Source organism: Myotis lucifugus, unplaced genomic scaffold (assembly GCF_000147115.1).
Source record: "Myotis lucifugus unplaced genomic scaffold, Myoluc2.0 scaffold_99, whole genome shotgun sequence".
Classification (NCBI taxonomy): Eukaryota; Metazoa; Chordata; class Mammalia; order Chiroptera; family Vespertilionidae; genus Myotis; species Myotis lucifugus.
The window spans coordinates 2,542,809-2,562,297 of record NW_005871147.1 but is presented as its reverse complement, the minus strand read 5'-3'; the positions used below and the strand labels follow the sequence as shown (position 1 = coordinate 2,562,297).

The 19,489-nt window shown below is 38.2% G+C and overlaps 1 protein-coding gene across 4 annotated transcripts in view; it reads right to left on the bottom strand.

The window, feature by feature from the left end:
* The window catches only part of INTS2 (integrator complex subunit 2), a 40,716-nt gene extending 27,675 nt beyond the window's left edge, over positions 1 to 13,041 (bottom strand). For 2 of the 4 annotated variants that reach the window (XM_023756821.1, XM_006092230.3), the window contains exons 1-10: positions 12,942 to 13,041; positions 11,399 to 11,705; positions 10,590 to 10,728; positions 8,784 to 8,886; positions 7,816 to 7,929; positions 6,185 to 6,315; positions 5,540 to 5,713; positions 4,339 to 4,565; positions 2,310 to 2,435; positions 39 to 110 (exon numbers count right to left, since the gene is read on the bottom strand). In XM_023756821.1, coding sequence (XP_023612589.1) covers positions 39 to 110; positions 2,310 to 2,435; positions 4,339 to 4,565; positions 5,540 to 5,713; positions 6,185 to 6,315; positions 7,816 to 7,929; positions 8,784 to 8,886; positions 10,590 to 10,728; positions 11,399 to 11,705; positions 12,942 to 12,960 — 1,412 coding nt within the window. In that variant the 5' untranslated portion in view covers positions 12,961 to 13,041. The remainder of the gene's footprint in view (positions 1 to 38; positions 111 to 2,309; positions 2,436 to 4,338; positions 4,566 to 5,539; positions 5,714 to 6,184; positions 6,316 to 7,815; positions 7,930 to 8,783; positions 8,887 to 10,589; positions 10,729 to 11,398; positions 11,706 to 12,941) is intronic. The other 2 variants (XM_006092231.3, XM_023756822.1) reach the window with 1 other exon arrangement.
* Between the last annotated feature and the right edge of the window lie 6,448 nt (positions 13,042 to 19,489).

The following is a 19,489-nucleotide window of genomic DNA, read 5'->3' as shown; positions in this document are numbered from 1 at the left end:
ACTTACTCAGCTAACTGAAACAAATGAAGTCCTCTTACCTCTCAAAATAAGCTTCTTCTTTTATCATCCAACTTAACCACACTACCATTAGCTGCTCCTGTTCAGGTGTACTATATAAAAAATACCAGAATGTTACTGGTTTAACTCAGATATAACAGCATAGGAGTAAGGAAGCATTCTGAAATTATTTTTAGTAGAAGTTATTTTTCCTTCCCTATTTTGAAATATCAATTCAAATTAATAGTGTGTTGAATTGCCCATTGTCACAGAGATACGAAGTAGTTGTAGGTATGAAGTAGTTGTAGAGATGAAGAATGAGGGCCTATGCTTTTCTTTAAGGTTGTAAGTAGTCAAAATCTCTCAAAAGTCTTAATTATTTCCTTTCCATCTTTTACCTAGAAAATGAAATTTAACTTATAGGAACATTTTGAGAAGTCAAAATTGTAGAAAAATAAGTGATCACTATTCAAAAAGAGAAGAACGATATAGGGAAAAAGAGACAGCTACAGTTCATCAGATATGAAAGATGGTTATAAAAGTATATCAACAATGACTTTTAAAGGAAATTCCTAGATTTAGATTGTAAAGGGCAAGTTAACTTTGACTTGTAAAAATAATGTTCATTGATCTCCTACTCCATTGTGGTATAAATGAATAAAATAAAAAGCAACTGAAAAGCCTGCTACCCAAAGGTAAGAAAACTGAAAAGGTCATTATTAGCCACACCCAAATCATTTTACTAATAAGACAGTGTTATATAGTAGAAAGTTACACCCTTTAGAGCCTATCCAGACAGACCTGAGTGGTAATCCCATCTCTGCTAGTTACTGGTAGTGTGACCCTGAACAAGAAATTTAAATAAAAATAACAACCACCCTAGAAAACCACCTGAAAACTAGATGAACAGAACTATAATTACAAAAATTAAAAGGCAAAAGGTAGTCCTGGCCAGGTAGGTCAGTTGGTTAGAGCATTGCTCCAATACACCAAGGTTATGGGTTAGGTCACCGGTCAGGGTACATACAAGAATCAACCAATGAATGCATAAATAGTTGTAACAACAAATCAATATTCCTCTTTTCTCTCTCTCTCTCTCTCTCTCTCTCTCTCTCTCTCTCTCTCATCCACCCCCTCTCTCTGTAAAATCAATCAATAAATATTCTTAAATGCAAAAGTAGGATGATCATGTGTAATTACAACAATAAATTTAAGAACATATACAAGCACACAGACAAAAGAAGTAAAAAATATTGACAAAACATAAACATGGATGGGGGGATAAAAATGGTAGTGATTATAAAATGTGTTTGAATTTAAATGATCATCAACTTACAATAGATTGATATAAACATAGTTTGGTATATTATATATGAAGCACATGGTAATCACAAACCAAAACTATGGGAGAAATATACAAGAAATAAAGAGAAAGGAATCCAAACACAACACTACAGAAAACCTTCAATATATAAGAGAGCAAGAGAATAAGAAAGGAATAGAGAACTACATAAACAATCAGAAAACAATTAATAAAATGGCAATAACCACACACCTATCAATAATTACTTTAAATGTAAATGTATTAAATGCTCCAGTCAAAAGACAAATGAAACAATAGGGAGGTGAAGGCCTGAGGCGGGGGACGGGGGCAGGCTAGAAGAGGTCAATGGGGGTAAAAAAGGGGGGCATATGTAATACTTTCAACAATAAAGATTTAAATAAAAAAAAAGACAAATGGATAAAAAAATGGTACATATATACAATGGAATATTACTCGGCCATAAAAAAGAATGAAGTCTTACCATTTGTGAGAACATGGATGAACCTAGAGGGTATTGTGCTAAGTGAAATAGGTTAGACAGAGAAAGACAAATACCATAAGATTTCATTTATATGTGGAATCTAATAAACAAAATAAATGAACAAGCAAGACAGAAGCAAACTCAAAGACGCAGAGAACAAATTGATGGTTGCCAGATGGGAGATAGGTTGGGAGATTGGGTAAAAAAGGTGAAGGGATTAATAAATTCAAATTGACAGTTACAAAATAGTTACAAGGATGTAAAGTACAGCTTAGGAAATATAGTCAATAATATTATAATAACTATACATGGTGTCAGGTGGGTGCAAGACTTACTGGGGGATCACTTTGTAAGTTATAAAAATGTCTAATCACTATGCTGTACACCAGAAATTAATACAATATTGAATGTCAACTGTAATTGAAATTTTAAAAAATTACAAAATAAATTAATAAACACACAAACAAACAAAAGCAGACCTTGAAAAAATAGAGCAATTTAAGGTACCTGACAAGTGTAGAAAAGGCCAGCAGCATACAAAAGGAAAGTGAAACAAAGCGAACCCCAGCAGGTGTAGCAGGAGGACGGCTTGTCATCAACTGTAGCAATTGTTCAGCTTCTTCCTCAGTTGGTCTAAAAAAGAAACACATTATTACGCTTTACTTTTTTTAGCTGAAGAAGGGAAAAAGAAAACGGGACTTCCCAACAGTTTCATCATTCAGATACAAACTTTAAGCTTTGTAATAATACCTCACTATTTATAAAATCTTTAACATCTTGAATTGTGAAAAGCAACACTGTTGAGTTTACAACCAGTGTTCTTCCTTGGACACAAATACAGGCACTGCTCAATAGTATGGAAGCATAAAAATAACCATATAAGCTGATGCCCTGGCTAGTGTGGCTCAGTTAGTTGGTTGTCATCCCATGCACCAAAAGTCTGCTGGTTCAATTCCTGGTCAGGGCACATGCCCGGGTTGCGGGCTGAATCCCTGGTAGGGGGCACACAGGAGGCAGCAGATTGATGTTTCACTCTTACATGGATGTTTCTCTCTCTCCTTCTCCCTTCCTTTAAAAATCAATTTTTAAAAAATCTTTTTAAAAAATCATTAAAAAAACATATAAGCTGAAATTACACATTGTGATCTTAATAATCAATGGAGAATATTTCAACTGTTCTGTGACCTTTAAATTTTTTTTGTCAAAACATTACAAATTCTGTCAGTTATAATGCATAAAGAAATAAAAAACAGTAAAACTAATATTTATACAGCACTTTATAATTGAAAATATTAGACACATCAGGAATTAAAGTGTTTTCTTCGTAAAAAAATAAAACTATCAATAGTAGTCTGAACAGCCTTTGTCTTCTCATTGTATAACTTACAACACAAAGTGTATGTCTTTTCTAAGCCTTGATGAACTGTCATACCCCCTTCTAAGTTTGGTTCAACTTCCAATATGTTATCCCCTGTACTTTCAGTCATGAAATACCTGAGACTTCCTTTCATGTGAAGATTTTTGCCTGCATCACTTCCTCTAAAATTTCTTTATCCTTTTTATCACAATAAATTTCCTCATTTATGTTGACAAGTTCATCTGGCTGCATATCTAGAGTCTCTCAAATGGAAACTGTGTCAACATTCGCGCAAGTCAGCTATTTCTTCTATTTACATTTGGTTCAAATGCCACTTCCAACAGTACCACTTTTTGTTTCTTTGCTTCACTTTCATCTTTACTGGCTAATCCCCTCCTTCAGTTATCTATTTTTATAAAATGTCACATGGGTTTATCACTGACAGACAAGGAGACAATACATGCACCCACTTTGCTGTCTATTCATAAGCTGAGTAATCGATGTGTGGTGACCAATTGCTGACAGATTTTAAAAGAAATGATGCAATTGGCCACTGATGATGATGTGCATATTATTCATACAGTAATCTATGGCTTAAAGAGCTCTCAGCAAAGCTGGTATTTTACACAATTATGTGGTTAATGTATCATGGTAACTGATACATTAGATGTTGAGGGAGCATAATATTTAATTAAACAGTGGTAACTGAAATTCATATATATCAAAGCCATGCAAAGTGAGGATTGTGTAAAACAGTTGAGGACATTATTCAAAAGGATATAGTGCACTGACTAAATGATAAACCTTATGCTTAATAATCACATCATATCAACTGATGACCTCAGCTGTAATAGGAAACAGGAGAGCTTTACTTCAACCAGCTGCATGGGCTGGTAAACAATCACTCACAGTCAAGCTGTGGTGAAGTCACAGGTTTCTTAAACTGCTTTGGCTTGTTCCATATTTACATAATTATATTTACATCAGAACAAAAAAGATAGACACATCCCAGCTAAGGATGTTTTGCCTTAAGACTTCATTCTTTATATAGGCCAGCCCACTAACTAAGCCCAAAAGAAAACCCAAATCCTCAGAATAAAAGGCCTTTGACTCACTTTCTTGGGATTAGAAACAAGAAAGTAAAATGACAAAAAGGTAAAATATCAAATTATGGAATACTTGAGTCCAGCGATCCCCATCAAAGCACAGTACAGACGTAAGAGTGCACTGGCTTTCACAACATGCTCTTCTTTCAGCCCCGAGTACACAGACACATGGGGCTCAGTCTCCGCGTCAGCCTCGTCCGCGATGCGGGTGCTTCTCACTGTGGGAAGGATGCCTGTCAGCTCCAGAAGCAGCTGCCGTCGCATCTGCCAAAGGACAGAACTGCTGGTCTCTCTTTTCCTCTGCAAGAAATATGAGCCACAAGGAGAAGAAAGCATGGACACTCAGTAAGTCAGAAGGAAGTTCAAACAGAGCTCCCCAGGTAAACACTTGAAATTGACCCCTTTAAGGAGGCTGTCATAACTACAGAATCTCATTTTAACCAATCGAGCACACTCAAAATTCACTGGTTCATTTCAAGAATACTCCACTCATCCTAATTTGGATTGGTTGTACAGAATACACTAAATTAAGTACAATTTGAATTGTAAAACATCATTTAAAATGGTATTTTCAAATACATAATGACTAATGGAGTCACATGTGCTATAGAAGTGCTCATATTTTGGAGACACAAGACCTTGGATTTAAACAACAGCTCTGCTATTAGTTAAGTATGTTTAGGACTTAACTAATAGCAGATTCTCAAATGCTTTCAGGGAAACCAGGTCAAAAATGTGTCCTTAACCATTTGTACGCCGTAAGCGTCTATAGACGCAAGCGGCAGACCTTTTTTAATTAAATTCAAAACATCGTGGCAGTTAACTGGTTAATAATACTAAGACATTATTGGCCTTTTTTACTATTATTTTTACGATTACAGCGTAGTTCTCCAACAGTTTTTATGAAACCAGACATTAAAGAGATTTGCAAAAATGTAAAAACACCACCACTCTCATTAATTTTTTTTATTTTGGAAAATATGGCTATTTTTATTAAAAAATGTTATGTTCACACTGAATAGATTATTATTTTTAAATAAGTATTTCAAATATTTGTTTTCATTTCTAATCTGATAAATAGCAATAGATAAAAGCACATAAACAAAAGCTCTCTGGTATCCTCACTGATTTTTTTTTTTAATGTTAGGAGGGTCCTGAGGCTAAGAAATTGGAGAACCATTGGTCTAATGACATCATTCTCAAAGTGTTTCTTCCTCTTTTACTAATTGCCAAAATATCCTGATCCTTAACCTATACAGATATTTATCCCTCACCTGTTGTCCATTTCGGATAAAAGTTCCAAACCAAGTCCGGACTTTCGCATTTGTTCCAAGAAGCAAACCACTAACAAAACAAACCAAGTCAGTCACTCCATCTTCACTAACTTCATTCTTAGTATGATCCAATGTCAAAGCTACTCCAAGGCCTGGCAAGTGACATTCTTCCACCTAACACAGCACAGAAAACAAACTGAACTCAGTATCATAAGGAAAAGAGCCAGGATGCTTCAGAATCTAAAGCCTCTAAAGCAGTGGTTCTCAACCTTCCTAATGCCGCGACCCTTTAATACAGTTCCTCATGTTGTGGTGACCCCCAATTTCATTGTTACAAATTGAACATAATTAAAGCATAGCGATTAATCACAAAAACAATATGTAATTATATATGTGTTTTCCGATGGTCTTAGGCGACCCCTGTGAAAGGGTCGTTCGACCCCCCCAAAGGGGTCGCGACCCACAGGTTGAGAACCGCTGCTCTAAAGTTTAGAGGAAGAAGTATCACAAAACATAAAAACCCAGAGAGGAAGGTAATACATCCAGGATATAATTATAATTTTCTACAAGATTCCAAAACCATCTTGAGAAGAGTTCCTGGTCCTAATATAAAGTCTTTTGTCTCATAAAAATAAGACCTCTTACCACCATGCCTCGGACCTTGAGAGCCTGAGAAGGATTCATTTTACATAAAAAGCATAAGGCATCTGTTCTGCGCCTTCCTCCAAGACTCTCTTCATCCTGTCGTTCTCCATTTTTGATCAGGCCTCTACAAACTGAACATTGAATAGCCTCTATTACTTTAAGCTTTGTAAGTAAAAAGTTAGAAAAAAATTTTCAGCCTTGAGAAGCAATCATTTATGCAGATTAGACACTACAGAAGAAAAGGGTTAGGAAACTTGAAAGCATAGTAAAAGAAACTGGTAAAAATAAAGCACAGAATTTAAAAAAAGACTTAAAATATGCACAGTGACCTTTGGGACAATATCAAGGAGCCAAACAGAGAAAGGGAATAGAAGACAAAAATATATTTGTCCAAATTTGATGAAAATTAAAAACACAGAGAAACTCAATAAACTCCAAGCAGGATAAACACAAAGAAATCATATCCAGACACATCATAATCAAATTTCTGAAAATCAGTGATAACAAAGAAAGTAGCCAGAATAAATAAATAAATAAATACATAAATACGTAAATAAAAATAGCCAGAGGCAAAAAGAAACATTATATACAGAACAGAAATAAAAATCACCACAGAGAACAGAATGACATCTTGAAAGAGCTAAAAGAAAATGTCAACCTAAAATTTTATACCCAATGAAAATATCTTTCAAAAATGAAGGCAAGCCCAGCCCATGTAGCTCAGTGGTTGAGCGACAACCTATGAACCAGAAGGTCACAGTTCGATTCCCAGTCAGGGCACATGCCCAAGTTGCTGGCTCAACAAACTGAAAGGAAATCCACAATTATGTCTGGAGATATCAACACCCTCCCCTCAGTAACTATTGGAACAAGTAGACAGAAAATTAGTAAGGACAATGCTTCCAAAGGGCTTTTACATATCATGTGATAATCTCTTAGAAATGTAAGAGAAATATCAGTATCTCCATTTTATAGATGTGAAGTATCTTGATGGCAATCACATAAAGAATAATTGACAAAGCCAGAAATTATAACCCCCAGATTCAGTGTTTTTTTCCTCCATGGCTCCCAATTCCCAAATTACCTTACTCAATAATGTTTTTACTTTTATATCACTCAGACCCAAATAATAATCTTCAATCACTAGTAGTTTGAAATAGACATGAAAAATTTCAATTGATTTTTCTTAATTTCTACCCTACACTTTTCTGCAAACTGATAGCAATAAGGCTAAAAAACAACGGCCTAATTGCTGGTATTTCTGATTACTGATACCATGCATCAACTGCTCCCTGGCTATTTCACAGATATATGTCTCCTCTCCTCTTTGCTTCCTGAGCGTTGGGATTATATCTTCTAGTTCTTTGGTATTTTTTATTGTCATAATATAGCACCAGTGCCTATCAGCAAAAAAAAAAAAAAATTTGCTACATACTCACTGTACTTAAAATGTTAATCTCAAAGCAATTTTGAAACCTCTAAACTCAATATTTCTAAAATTAGTGCACACTAATAAACTTTCAAAAGACAAAAAATATCAAAACCCCATAAATGTTTCTTCTTAGCTCAAACAGAGGTCCTTAGATGCCCAAGTAAATCTCTTCAATATCCCATTTCAAAATTATATTTACCTTCATTGAAACTATCAGGAACATTGGCCACCAACAGACACAAGAACCAGGCACCATTTCTAACATGTAGCAAGGCTTCAGCTACATCAACTATAGGAAGCAGGGAAGGGAGCTCTATGAGAAAACAAAGGCAGTGTTACTACTGAAGAGTGACATTTCATTGTATTTACATTAAACATCTTTTGACATTTCACTGATGTCATTTAAAAGCAATTAAGGCAATTTCTTTTCACAGTCTAGAGTTGAAGTGTCTAGTAGGACAGCCACCAATCACCTGTGGTTATTTAAATCTAAATTAAATGAAATTAAAAATAGCTCAGTTCCACCCAGATAGTGTGGCTCAATGGTTGGGCATTGACCTATGGACCAGGAGGTCACAGTTCGATTCCACATCAGGGTACATGCCTGGGTTTGTGGGCTTGGTCCTCAGTGTGGGGCAGGTGGAAGAGGGGAGGGGAAAGAGAGAGGGAGACAGAGAGAGAGAGAAAGAAACATTGATGTAAGCGATATACATCAATTGGTTGCCTCCCACATGCACCCTGATCCAGGCCAAGGATTGAACCTGATCCAGGCCAAGGATTGAACCTGCAACCCAGGAACGTGCCCTTGACCGGGAATTGAACCCGAAACCTTTAGTGTGCAGTCTAACCACTGAGCACTCTGACCAGGGCTTTTTTTTTTTTTTTTTTTTGTTCTCACCCAATGATGTATTTTATTGATTTTAGAGAAAGCGAAAGGGAGAGGGAAAGGAAGAGGGGGGGAAAGAGAAGGGGAAAGAGAGAGAAACAACTGGTTTCGAATATGTGACCTTTTGGTGTGAGCTCCAATCAACTGAGCCACACCAGCCAGGGTATACTATTAGTCATTTTTTACTTAATTTTTTAAGGTACATTCCAAGTTAAGAAGTGATACAGTATCATTTAACAAAAAACTATAACTGAAATGTATCTTAGCATTCATTACAGTACCTGCTTGTAAAATACAAAGTACATCTGCAGCTTCCTCCAAATAGACTGGACTCTCAAATAGCTCAGATGACTTGATAAAAAATTCTCCACTGCAATCAGATACCTAAATTAAAAATATATATATATAAACTCTATTAATGTTAGGTAATTAATTAAATTCCTTACTAATTTTGTAATTATTTGTTCAGCTTGCACACTACGTCTCTTAATATGTCATTAATACACAGCATCAGAATATGCAATATTCCATAAATTTGAACCAATGTAACCAATTAACAGTCACATTAATTATTATTCAGACATGACAGTATGGGTTTCTATAATTTATGTCTATATAAATATTTGGAGACATCTGGAATTAAAGATAAGACAATCCAAAGAAATGAACTAGAAATGCTACCTACATAAGTTGTAGCTGAAAAAAGAAAAAAAAACCTGTAAACTTAAAGTAGCATAACAAATATAAATTCATGTTCAATGCTGAATGAACTGTGAGAAAAACAAAGAATAAAAATTTAAGTCAACAAAAGTACCTACTAACTTTTTAAAAACTTTCCTAGAGTAGTTTTATCACCACGTTTCCTATATGCCAGAAACATTCCACAACAGAAAGGTCACTTATTTTATTAGAGACATCAAGTGAGGTTATTAAGAAAAATATGTAGGAGAAATATTGGTAGAAATTAAAGACTTTCCATATAATAGAAAAGAGTAAAATAAAATAATTGTAATAGAAAGAAAGTTTTTAAAGATTTACAACATATCTTAAAAACTATCTAAAATTGATGAGCCCCTCTCCCCTTACCAAGTATTTTATTTGGAAACAGAATTTCAGGGGGGGGGGGGTTTCTCCACAATTTATAAAACTTTATTATAAATTAACTGACCTTGAAATCAAACAGTAAATAACTTTTCCCCTAAAACTCTGGGCCTAATCTCATTTAAGCCATCTTACTATGAAGATCTAATTTAGTTCTTTGTATGATAGACCCCTGACATTCACAAATTTAAAACTCAGAGTTTCAATTAACCATAATTACCCACAGGTGCATAACCTAAAATAATCTATCATTTTGCTGACATGAGAAGTTGAATAGCCTTTACTGTAAAGAAGCAATTCAGTCATCTAGTGAGTAAGGCTAGTCAATGACCTACATCCAATTCAGCTTTGATATTCCCTACTCACTGTTATATAAAGGTTATTAATACTCACTCAGTGTCTGAAGGAACTGTGTACATTTTTCAGTTATACAACACAACATTTTATGGGGGAAATTGTACCCTATCATGGTATAATCAAATTTGGTAATCTTTTTTTTTTTAATATATTTTATTGATTTTTTACAGAGAGGAAGGGAGAGAGATAGAGAGTTAGAAACATCGATGAGAGAGAACCATCGATCAGCCGCCTCCTGCACATCTCCTACTGGGGATGTGCCCGCAACCCAGGTACATGCCCTTGACCGGAATCGAACCCGGGACCTTTCAGTCTGCAGGCCGACGCTCTATCCACTGAGCCAAACCGGTTTCGGCGAATTTGGTAATCTTATGTAACTGTCAAGAAGCCATTGTATTAATTCCATATAGAAAAAATCCCTATGCTGGAGAACACAGAAGAGTCATACATGAGAGAAAACAGTAATAAGAGAAAGAAAGCCTTTAAGGCAGGCATTTAATAGCATTTGAAACCTTTGAAAGAAACACACTTATATAACCAATAGAAATATGTGTAGAAGAGGATGCATCCTGCCTGCCTTCTTGTCTCTGCTTCATGCATATTTTGAGCTGTAATTCAAATCAATGTACCTTGTTCATAATTGCCAACAGCTCACTAAGCACAAGACGCAATCGACGAGGTGAATCACTGTGTTCAAACTCTAATGTTAGTCCATGCTGAAGCTGTGATACCAGGATGCTCTCTCCAGCACCTCCTCCAAGTTTATGCCTAATAAAGTACAAACGTGTAAATCAACAATTATGAGAACAGTGGCATAGAAGTAATAACAAAAAGGTTATCTTTTATTGAAATAATCTACAAAAGAATGTATGAACTCTATTCATACATTTCATGAATGTATGAAATTACTTCTGAATTACTACTTAGTTTGCCTATCTATCTCAGGAATTAACAACCAATGTAAAGACTCCATCACAAATGATAGTTAATACCCACTTCTATTAACAACAGTGGCGCATTATTGGATTCACAATGGGCAGGGACGAACAAAACCTCCGCCCAGAGACTCACATTGGAGACTCCATGTAAACTTAAAAAACCTCTCAGATGATTCCAATAAATCCTTCTACTCTAGGGGAACTTACTCTACCCAGTTCCCACTGAGAGTAACTGGCCTAATCAGTTTAGACGGAATACAATAGTGTATGTATCGAAACTTCTCTACACAACATTTTATAATATGGAAATTCAAAAGAATTTTAACTGTAAGTAGAAAAAAAAAAACAAGTAAAATACTCTCCAAAGTTTAGACTCTCAATCTTCTCTTTTTGGCGTGCATCCAATAAAAAGCCCACAAAGCTCCAAAAGATATTTGATTCCTCCTTCTTTGGCAAGCCCGAGTAAATCCCAATCTGCATATTGTATAACGTAACGTTACCGAAGCTGCTGTTCTTTGCTGGCATCCTGTTCCAAGGCATGGAAGTCCACAGACAACAAGGCAACAATGGAGTTGACAGCTTCCACTCCCGAGAGAAGGCGAAGAATGAGTTTTTTATCCTGGGCCCAGCTTTGGCTCTGGTCAGCAGGAGCACAAAGTGCCATCCGCACCAAGCAGGGCAGGAGAAGTCTTAATTCTGGGTCACTTAACGATGCCAAACGAACAACATCCACCTTCTGCATTGCCTCAAACGCAAAGGGGCTGACAAACTGAAGGCTTGTACACTCCGTCATTGTCACTGTTGGTCCTAATGATTAAAAAAAAAAAAAAAAAAAGTAGGGATGTAACTCCCACACGTATGAACACCCTCTTTTTAAGTACCCTGGAAAATGTGGTTTATCTTTAATAAGCCCCTGTGTTGACAATCAGTTCCTGGAACAATTAAGGGCTCCCTACATTTCTACGGCCATCTGGAAAATGAGAAAGAAAATAGTATATTAATGTCTCTTCTAGCCTTAGGGATTTTCTGTTCAAATACTCTTAGTTTGCGAAGAACGAATATGAAGCAGAGAGATTAAGTAACAAGCCCATAGTATTATTACTAGTTAGAGGCAAAAGCCAAGGCTGAATTCTCATCTACTATATCTCAGCCCAAAGCTTTCTCCATGACACCAGTCCTCCGAGTGCCACACATAAAATAAAAATAAGCCGACGGCATGGTGAAGAACGCTCCTCTTCTGTCCCTCTCTTGTTTCACATGCCTTGCCAACAGGTTAAAGAATGTCAGGCTTCTCTTTCCGCACTGCAGGAGTCGGCGTTGGCCAATGGCCTCAAGAGCCAAAGGCAATGTCCGATTCAAAACTCTGGAGGCCTTACCACCATCCCGTGTGCCCTGGGTGAAAACCAGCTGTGGAGGCGGGAGGTGCAATCAGCTATGGGAGACAGATGAGTGCCACTCGGGCACTTCTCTGTCCTCAGGAGTAATCAGAGGCATTAAAAAAACAAACAAACCAACAACAAAAAAACAACAGGGGTCAGTAAGCCAATGCCATCATGGGTACCAGTCGTGGGCAGAAACGCTGCTTTGCTTTTAAGCAAGAGGAGTTGGCCTTCGCACCGAGGGGCGGGCTGAGGGAGCAGAGGTGCCCTGTGTGCTCACAGGTCTCACCCCCGGTGTAACGAGGACCAACCAGTCCCTCGGGCTGAGAAAAGCGGGCGGGCTGCCGACCAGGACCAGGGGACGCGCTGAGGTCCGAGAAGCGGAAGCTTCAGACCTTCGGTTCTGCCCTCCAACCTCCCGGGATCCCACCCGCATCCGCGTCCCAGAGGCGGGACGCGGTAGAAATCGAGAGCGCGGTCCGAAATCGGGCCTAGGCGAGCATCTGGACTCCCCGACCCCAGCGGTGCCCTGAGTCGACCCGGGCTCCCTGAAGTCTGACGCCGGGGCCAATCGGGTCAGCGGTGCGGGGGGGCTGGATGGGGCCTCCGCGCAAAGGCAGAACCCAGGCCGAAGGGAGCAGAAAGCGGAGGAGACTGTTTCAACCTGCACCCAGCACCTTCATTCATCCCCAGCGTCTGGCTCCCGTCGGCCACCGTACTGGACTGAAAGGAAGAGTGGCTGCGAGAGGAAACCCAGAGACGTCGGCGCGGACACCCGGGTGCGCGTGCGCGGCCCCGCCCCTTCCTCCCCCCCGCTGCTTGCTCCGCCCACTCTCCCCTCCGGAGGGTTTACTTTAGAACTTGCTGTCAGTCTATTTCCCTGACTCTGCCCGCGGTGTCATTCAGCCCCTTCGAGCTGCAGTTTCGGCTTCACCTGGCTTAACGTGGGTCAAAGAAGTGTTAAAATTGTCCCCACTATTCTTTGACCGGAATAGACTGTCTTCTTCCGTGTCTGCCTATGCCCTCGTGCACCAAAGTTCTAGAATCCCAGGATTTGTAGGAAAATTTAAAAAGTAATCTAATCCCCGAGCCTTCCTTCCCTCTCGACTTCACACACAGTCAGAGGTTAAACCTCTCATTGCAGGGTTCCTGCGTTAGGGTCTATGGATCCTTAGAGCGCGATGAATGGAGATTTTGGGATTCTCTGGAACCTGCGGAAATTGCGAGTTGCTTGGCATGTCTTCTGGAAAGAGGGTCCAAAACTTTCAACAACTCAAAGAACACTGGTCTCCCAGAAAAGATTGAGAAACACTACTCTGTGTGTTTCATGCTATCTCCAGTGCCTGGTTCAGTCGTCCTGTATTTAGCACCTTCTATTTACAAAACACTGTGCTCGGAGTTGTAAACAAAAATAGTTGACAGAGACAGTACTTTATAGTTACCAAGGCTTTGACAGAGAGATGATCTCTTTAAAAATAAGGGCTGTGCTCCGGCCGGGTTGCTCGATGGTTAGAGTGTCTGCCCGCACACCAGAGGGTCCGGGTTGGATTCAGTTCCAGGGCACAGAACTGGGTTGGGGCTTCCACCCCAGGAGGAGTATGGGAGGCAACCAGTCAATGTCTCTCTCTCACATGGATGTTTCTCTCTCTCCCTCCACTCTCTCTGAAAATCAATGTGAAAAAAAAAATCCTCGGATATTAACAACAACACAAGTAATAATAATAATGTCTGCTTTCAACATGAAAAATCAGCAAAGGAAGAAACAAACTAACGTGTTGCAGTGTTTCTCAGACTTTTTTCTACCTGTCCCACAGTAATACATTCCACATTGTGCCTCAAAACACACACATGCATATGTACCCACATTTAAATGGAAACAGGTATTTTATGAAATAATACACATACTACATATAATGTATTCCATTCTACTTTAAATTGCTGGTCACTACATACAAATTGATTTCACAACTATAAGATTGTTATTTTAAGCTGATATTTATTAAGGAGTTATTTATTGAACACTTGCTAGGCACTAGTGCTTTATAGCTACTATCAGATTTAATTCTCTGAGGTAGATAATAATATTCTCCATTTTAAAATTGTGGAAATTGAGAGAGGTCAAGCAATTTAATCTCCCTGGATGGTTATTTCACAGGAAGAGTAATTCAAACACTGATTTGGGGAAACAATAGAAGAACAGGTGGATGTAAACTGATTTTTAAGATCTCTTTCAATCTAATTGTTTATGATCCTGAATCATTAAAGGAGAAACAACATGCAGATCCATCTTGATCAGCAGAGAACAGCAAATCATGTCTAGCCTGAACAAGATAGCGAGAGTGTGATGGTGACAAGTGCTGACACTTGTTTTCTTTTTTTCTTCTCTTCCAATTCTAATCTCAGTATCACCACCACCCAGAATTGCTCAAACCAGAAACCTGTAAGTCATCCTAGACTCCAGCCTCTCCCCCAAATAGCCACTTAGTCAGCAAGTCTTTCAAATCTGCATTGTAATGTTTGCCAATGAAATCATTTTGACAATCACAGAGAAATACAGACACCCTAGTGAAAAAGACTTACTCTAGAACTTTTGAGTTTTAGAGCTGCTTTCTCTGAGGTCGATTACCTAACTGTACTACAATCAATTTATAAAGGTGGTGCAGCCCACATGTTCAATTAGGCAGATTCAGAAACTTCTAGAATGGCAAATAATGCTACAAATTAGCCCAAACATTTAGTTGCCTATAAAACACAAAACCTTAGATTATCAGTGGAGATTCTTATATATTTGCTTCACCCTTTTGTGATTATGATTATCCCTTTTTAAGACCAATGTAGCACTGAGGTTCATTACCATTTCTGTTGACATAAAAATGTATTTTTTCACATTTTAATATCTCTGAAATTGGGATGTCTTTAAATCAATAGTGTTAAATTGTACCTAGCAGCATTTTATTTTTAGTGACACATAAAATAATGTCTTACAATTGCTGGTGTCTTAGGTTTGATGAAACATGTAGTGTGGTTCCCATAGTTTTAGGTTGAAAGAGAAGACTCCTTCCTGGATGAAGTAAACCTCTGAATGGCTTGCTTTGACTTACTGTTTTCTACTTGAACTACTTTTTAATCAGACTGGGGAAAAAAAGAAAAAACAAAAAGACGTTACCTACTATGTTTCAGGAATACTGGGTGCTTTTACGTAGATTATTGCTGAGTAAATGAACTTCAGGAAATTAGAAGATGAAGGTATTTAAAGGAGGACCAATGTTCTTTGGAAATAGAATCACAGAATTTCAAAAGTAAAAGGATCTCAGGAGACATCTAGCTCGTTTTCTCAACGGGCCTCTTTTATCCTGAAAGATTTCTTCCATTGTTTCAGCCTGTTGAGATGTTTTGATCTCCTTCTACACTGGCTATCTGCTTTGGCGAACAGTTCATATCTTCATTAATTTTATGGATAAATGTTGAAGAGAATAGTGTCCGGCCAAGGTTCTATAGTATAGCATTAGAGACCTCCAGGTTGATAAAGCCTTCACCAATCAAGCCTCTTTGGTTATGATTTTCAACTATTAAGAAATCACCCAACTACTTTAATCAACCAATGTCACCCCAATAAATTCAATAAAAGTAAAATAAAGAAATCATCCCAACTACTAAAACACTCCCCTGCTTGGAGATAGTGTTGATTTTTTAAGGTGGCACTCAAAAGGCAGAGTTTTTCATGGTCTGACTTCTCTCTGGCCTGGACAATGGCCAATATCCCACCATTGTGCCTACATTTTAGTTATTTTCAGCTGCTTGTTTCCCAAATCCTTCATGTTATTCACTGTTCCTTCTGTGTGGAATGCCTTTTATTATCTTTATGTAGTAACTCTGCTCTTTTTAAAAAATATATTTTTATTGATTTCAGAGAGGAAGGGAGAGAGATAGAAACATCGATGAGAGAGAATCATTGATTGGCTGCCTCCTGCATGCCCCCTACTGGGGATAGAGCCTGCAACCTGGGCAATGTGCCCTTGACCAGAATCTACCCCAGGATCCTTCAGTCCACAGGCTGACGCTCTATCCATTGAGCCAAAACAGCTGTGGCTCCTATGTATCTTTTAAGTTGAAGTGTTCCCTTGCTAAGAAATCTTTCCCTGGCAAACTACCTGTCTCTTCATTAGATTCGAGCATCCTCCTTCAATGCTCCCAAGCCACCCTTTACTTTCCTTCCATCATAGTACTTCACATATCACACTGTAATTGTTAGTACATACATGACTGTCTCTCCCACCAGAAAGTAAGTACTTACTTTGAGGGCAAGAGCTATATTTTATTTCTTTGCCCTTAGTATAGTATGTCACATAATATTGGTTCATTGAATTAATGATTTAAGCGTAATACCAAACACATGTTGGATTCTCTTCCTTTTTTGTTTTTGCTTTTATGGAAACCTTCAAATAACTCAGGGGTGTGGGGGACTGACTTATCTGATCCAGTTGTTAATAGAGCAATATACCCTTTATACCTTGTTAGTAAGCAAAGCCTGGACATTTTACTTAACATGCTTAAGAGATGCTTCCTACTAAATGTCAATGTTTCTCTAGAAACTGTAATATTTCAAAGGTTATTTATCCTAAATGGTTTGAGTAAAGTTCAAACTGCACTTCTAAAGTGGATGTTCTGCTTCTATATTCTTAAAAAACTATAATATACTCCAAATATTTTTAACAATTCTGATTGTAACAATTCTGTCTCGTGCATATTTTGATAAAACCATTAAACAGATCAAAATTGTCAGAACAGCCCTAACCGGTTTGGCTCAGTGGATAGAGCGTCAGCCTGCAGACTGAAGGGTCCCGAGTTTGATTCTGGTCAAGGGCATGTACCTTGGTTGCGGGCACATCCCCAGTGGGGCGTGTGCAGGAGGCAGCTGATCGATGTTTCTCTCTCATTGATGTTTCTAGCTCTCTATCCCTCTCCCTTCCTCTCTGTAAAAAATCAATAAAATATGTTTAAAAAAATTGTCAGAACATATTGTAATTTTGATTCTAGAAGTGTGGTAAATGTATGTATACTTTGAGTAATAATCTGATACTATTTCAAGTCACCTCAACAAATTAACAAATACATAGATCTATGTACATAATATGCTACTGGTATTAAGAGGTCAAGAGAATTTCCAATATACTAATTCCTTCTAGAACATTTTAAAATGTTCGCCATATTTCAGAGTTTTACCTCTCAATCTGTAGTTCTTAAATCACATGGAGAAATCTGACAGGAAATTTGGTAAGAAAAGATTACAGGAGCCCGGCCAGCGTGACTCAGTGGTTGAGGATCGACCCATGAACCAGGAGGTTATGGTTTCATTCCCGGTCAGGGCACATACCTGGGTTGTGGGCTCGATCCCCAGTGTGGAGCATGCAGGAGGCAGCCAATCAATGATTCTCTTTCATCATTGATGTTTCTCTCTCTTTCCCTCTCCCTTCCTCTCTGAAATCAATAAAAATGTGTGTTGTTTTTTTTTTTAAATATTACAGGAAAGGGATTAACTTTGAGCTTTAAGTCTTGGGTTTTGCCAAGATGTAGCAGAATGGGTCATAATGTATTTGTGCCCAGCCAGTGTGGCTCAGTGGTTGAGCATCGAAGCAGGAGGTCAGTATTCCATTTCCAGTCAGGGTACATGCCTGGGTTGCAGGCTCGATCCCCATGTGGGGTGTGCAGGAGGCAGCCGTTTAATGTTTCTTTTCCTTCTGCTCTCTAAAATGAAAAAAATATATATTTTTAAAAACTTTATTTGCTTAATGTAGGCAACATGTCTATCTCTAAGCAGGTTGAATTCTTAACAAGTATCAATACCTTATGCATAGTACAAACAAGCATTTGGTTTCACTTTTAAAGGAAAAAACTTATTTCCTTCCTTTAGTAAGCCACTCAATAAGATTTTTCAGAGCTTGGTATTCAATACTGAAAACTACAAACAGTACAGAAAGATTACACCTAGTTGTACAAGTGAATACCACCACCCCCCCAAGAAAAAAGCTTGATTTGCATAGTTATTTTTAGTCAGACACTAAACTATAGTAAAAAAAAATAGAATATAAACTGTGAGACAGAAAATAATTAAAAGTTGTGACAACATAATGTATACACTGAGTGGCCAGATTATTATGACCACCTGACGTTTGTAGGCAGATTAGCCGTTCACTGCATCGTATGGGATATGGAAGCCAAAGGCCTGTTCGAACACCTTTGCTGTCTGCAGTTACCAAGATAAAACGTCTCCAATTCGCACAGGAACACAAGGACTGGACAGTCGAGCATTGGAAAAAAGTCATGTGGTCCGATGAATCACGTTTCCAGTTGCATCATGCAGATGGCAGAGTGAGAATTTAGTGGAAAAAGCATGAAAGCATGCACCCCACATGCATGAGTGCAACCCTTCAAGCTGGTGGGGGCAGTGTTATGGTTCGGGGCATGTTTTCCTGGCATGACTTGGGCCCTTTAATTCGTGTGGAACAACGTCTGAATAGCACAACATACCTAAGTATCATTGCTGATCAAGTTCATCCTATCATGTTGATGGCTTATCCCAATGGAGATGGCTTCTTCCAACAAGACAATGCACCATGCCACGGTGCTCGTATTGTGCAGGAGTGGTTTCAAGAACATGAGGGAGACTTTACCTTGCTTAGGTGGCCCCCACAATCACCAGATCTCAATCCAATTGAGCATTTGTGGGACAAAGTTAAAAGAACCATCAGGCAGCTGGTTCCACAACCATCAAATCTCACAGAACTGGACAGTGCTATTCATCAGGCATGGTGTCAGATTCCTTGCATCACCTTTCAACATCTCGTGGAGTCAATGCCAAGAAGAATTGCCGCAGTATTGAAGACAAAAGGTGGCCCAACGAAGTACTGATGGGGTGGTCATAATAATATGGCCACTCAGTGTGTGTGTATATATATATATATATAGTCTCCCACGTTCAAAGGCTGTTAAATCTCATTGTTTACCCGTATATTCAGAAAAAAAATCACTTCTACTGTCGTGGTAAACAACCTGCTTCCCTATTTATAATGGTCTGGCGCTCTAGCAACTTTAGCACGTAATTATAGCTAATTTGCCTACAAATGTCAGATGGTCATAATAATCTGGCCACTCAGTGTACATCCTTTTAAAGAATTCTTTTTAAAATTCTGCTGGCAGAAACTATTTTAAAAT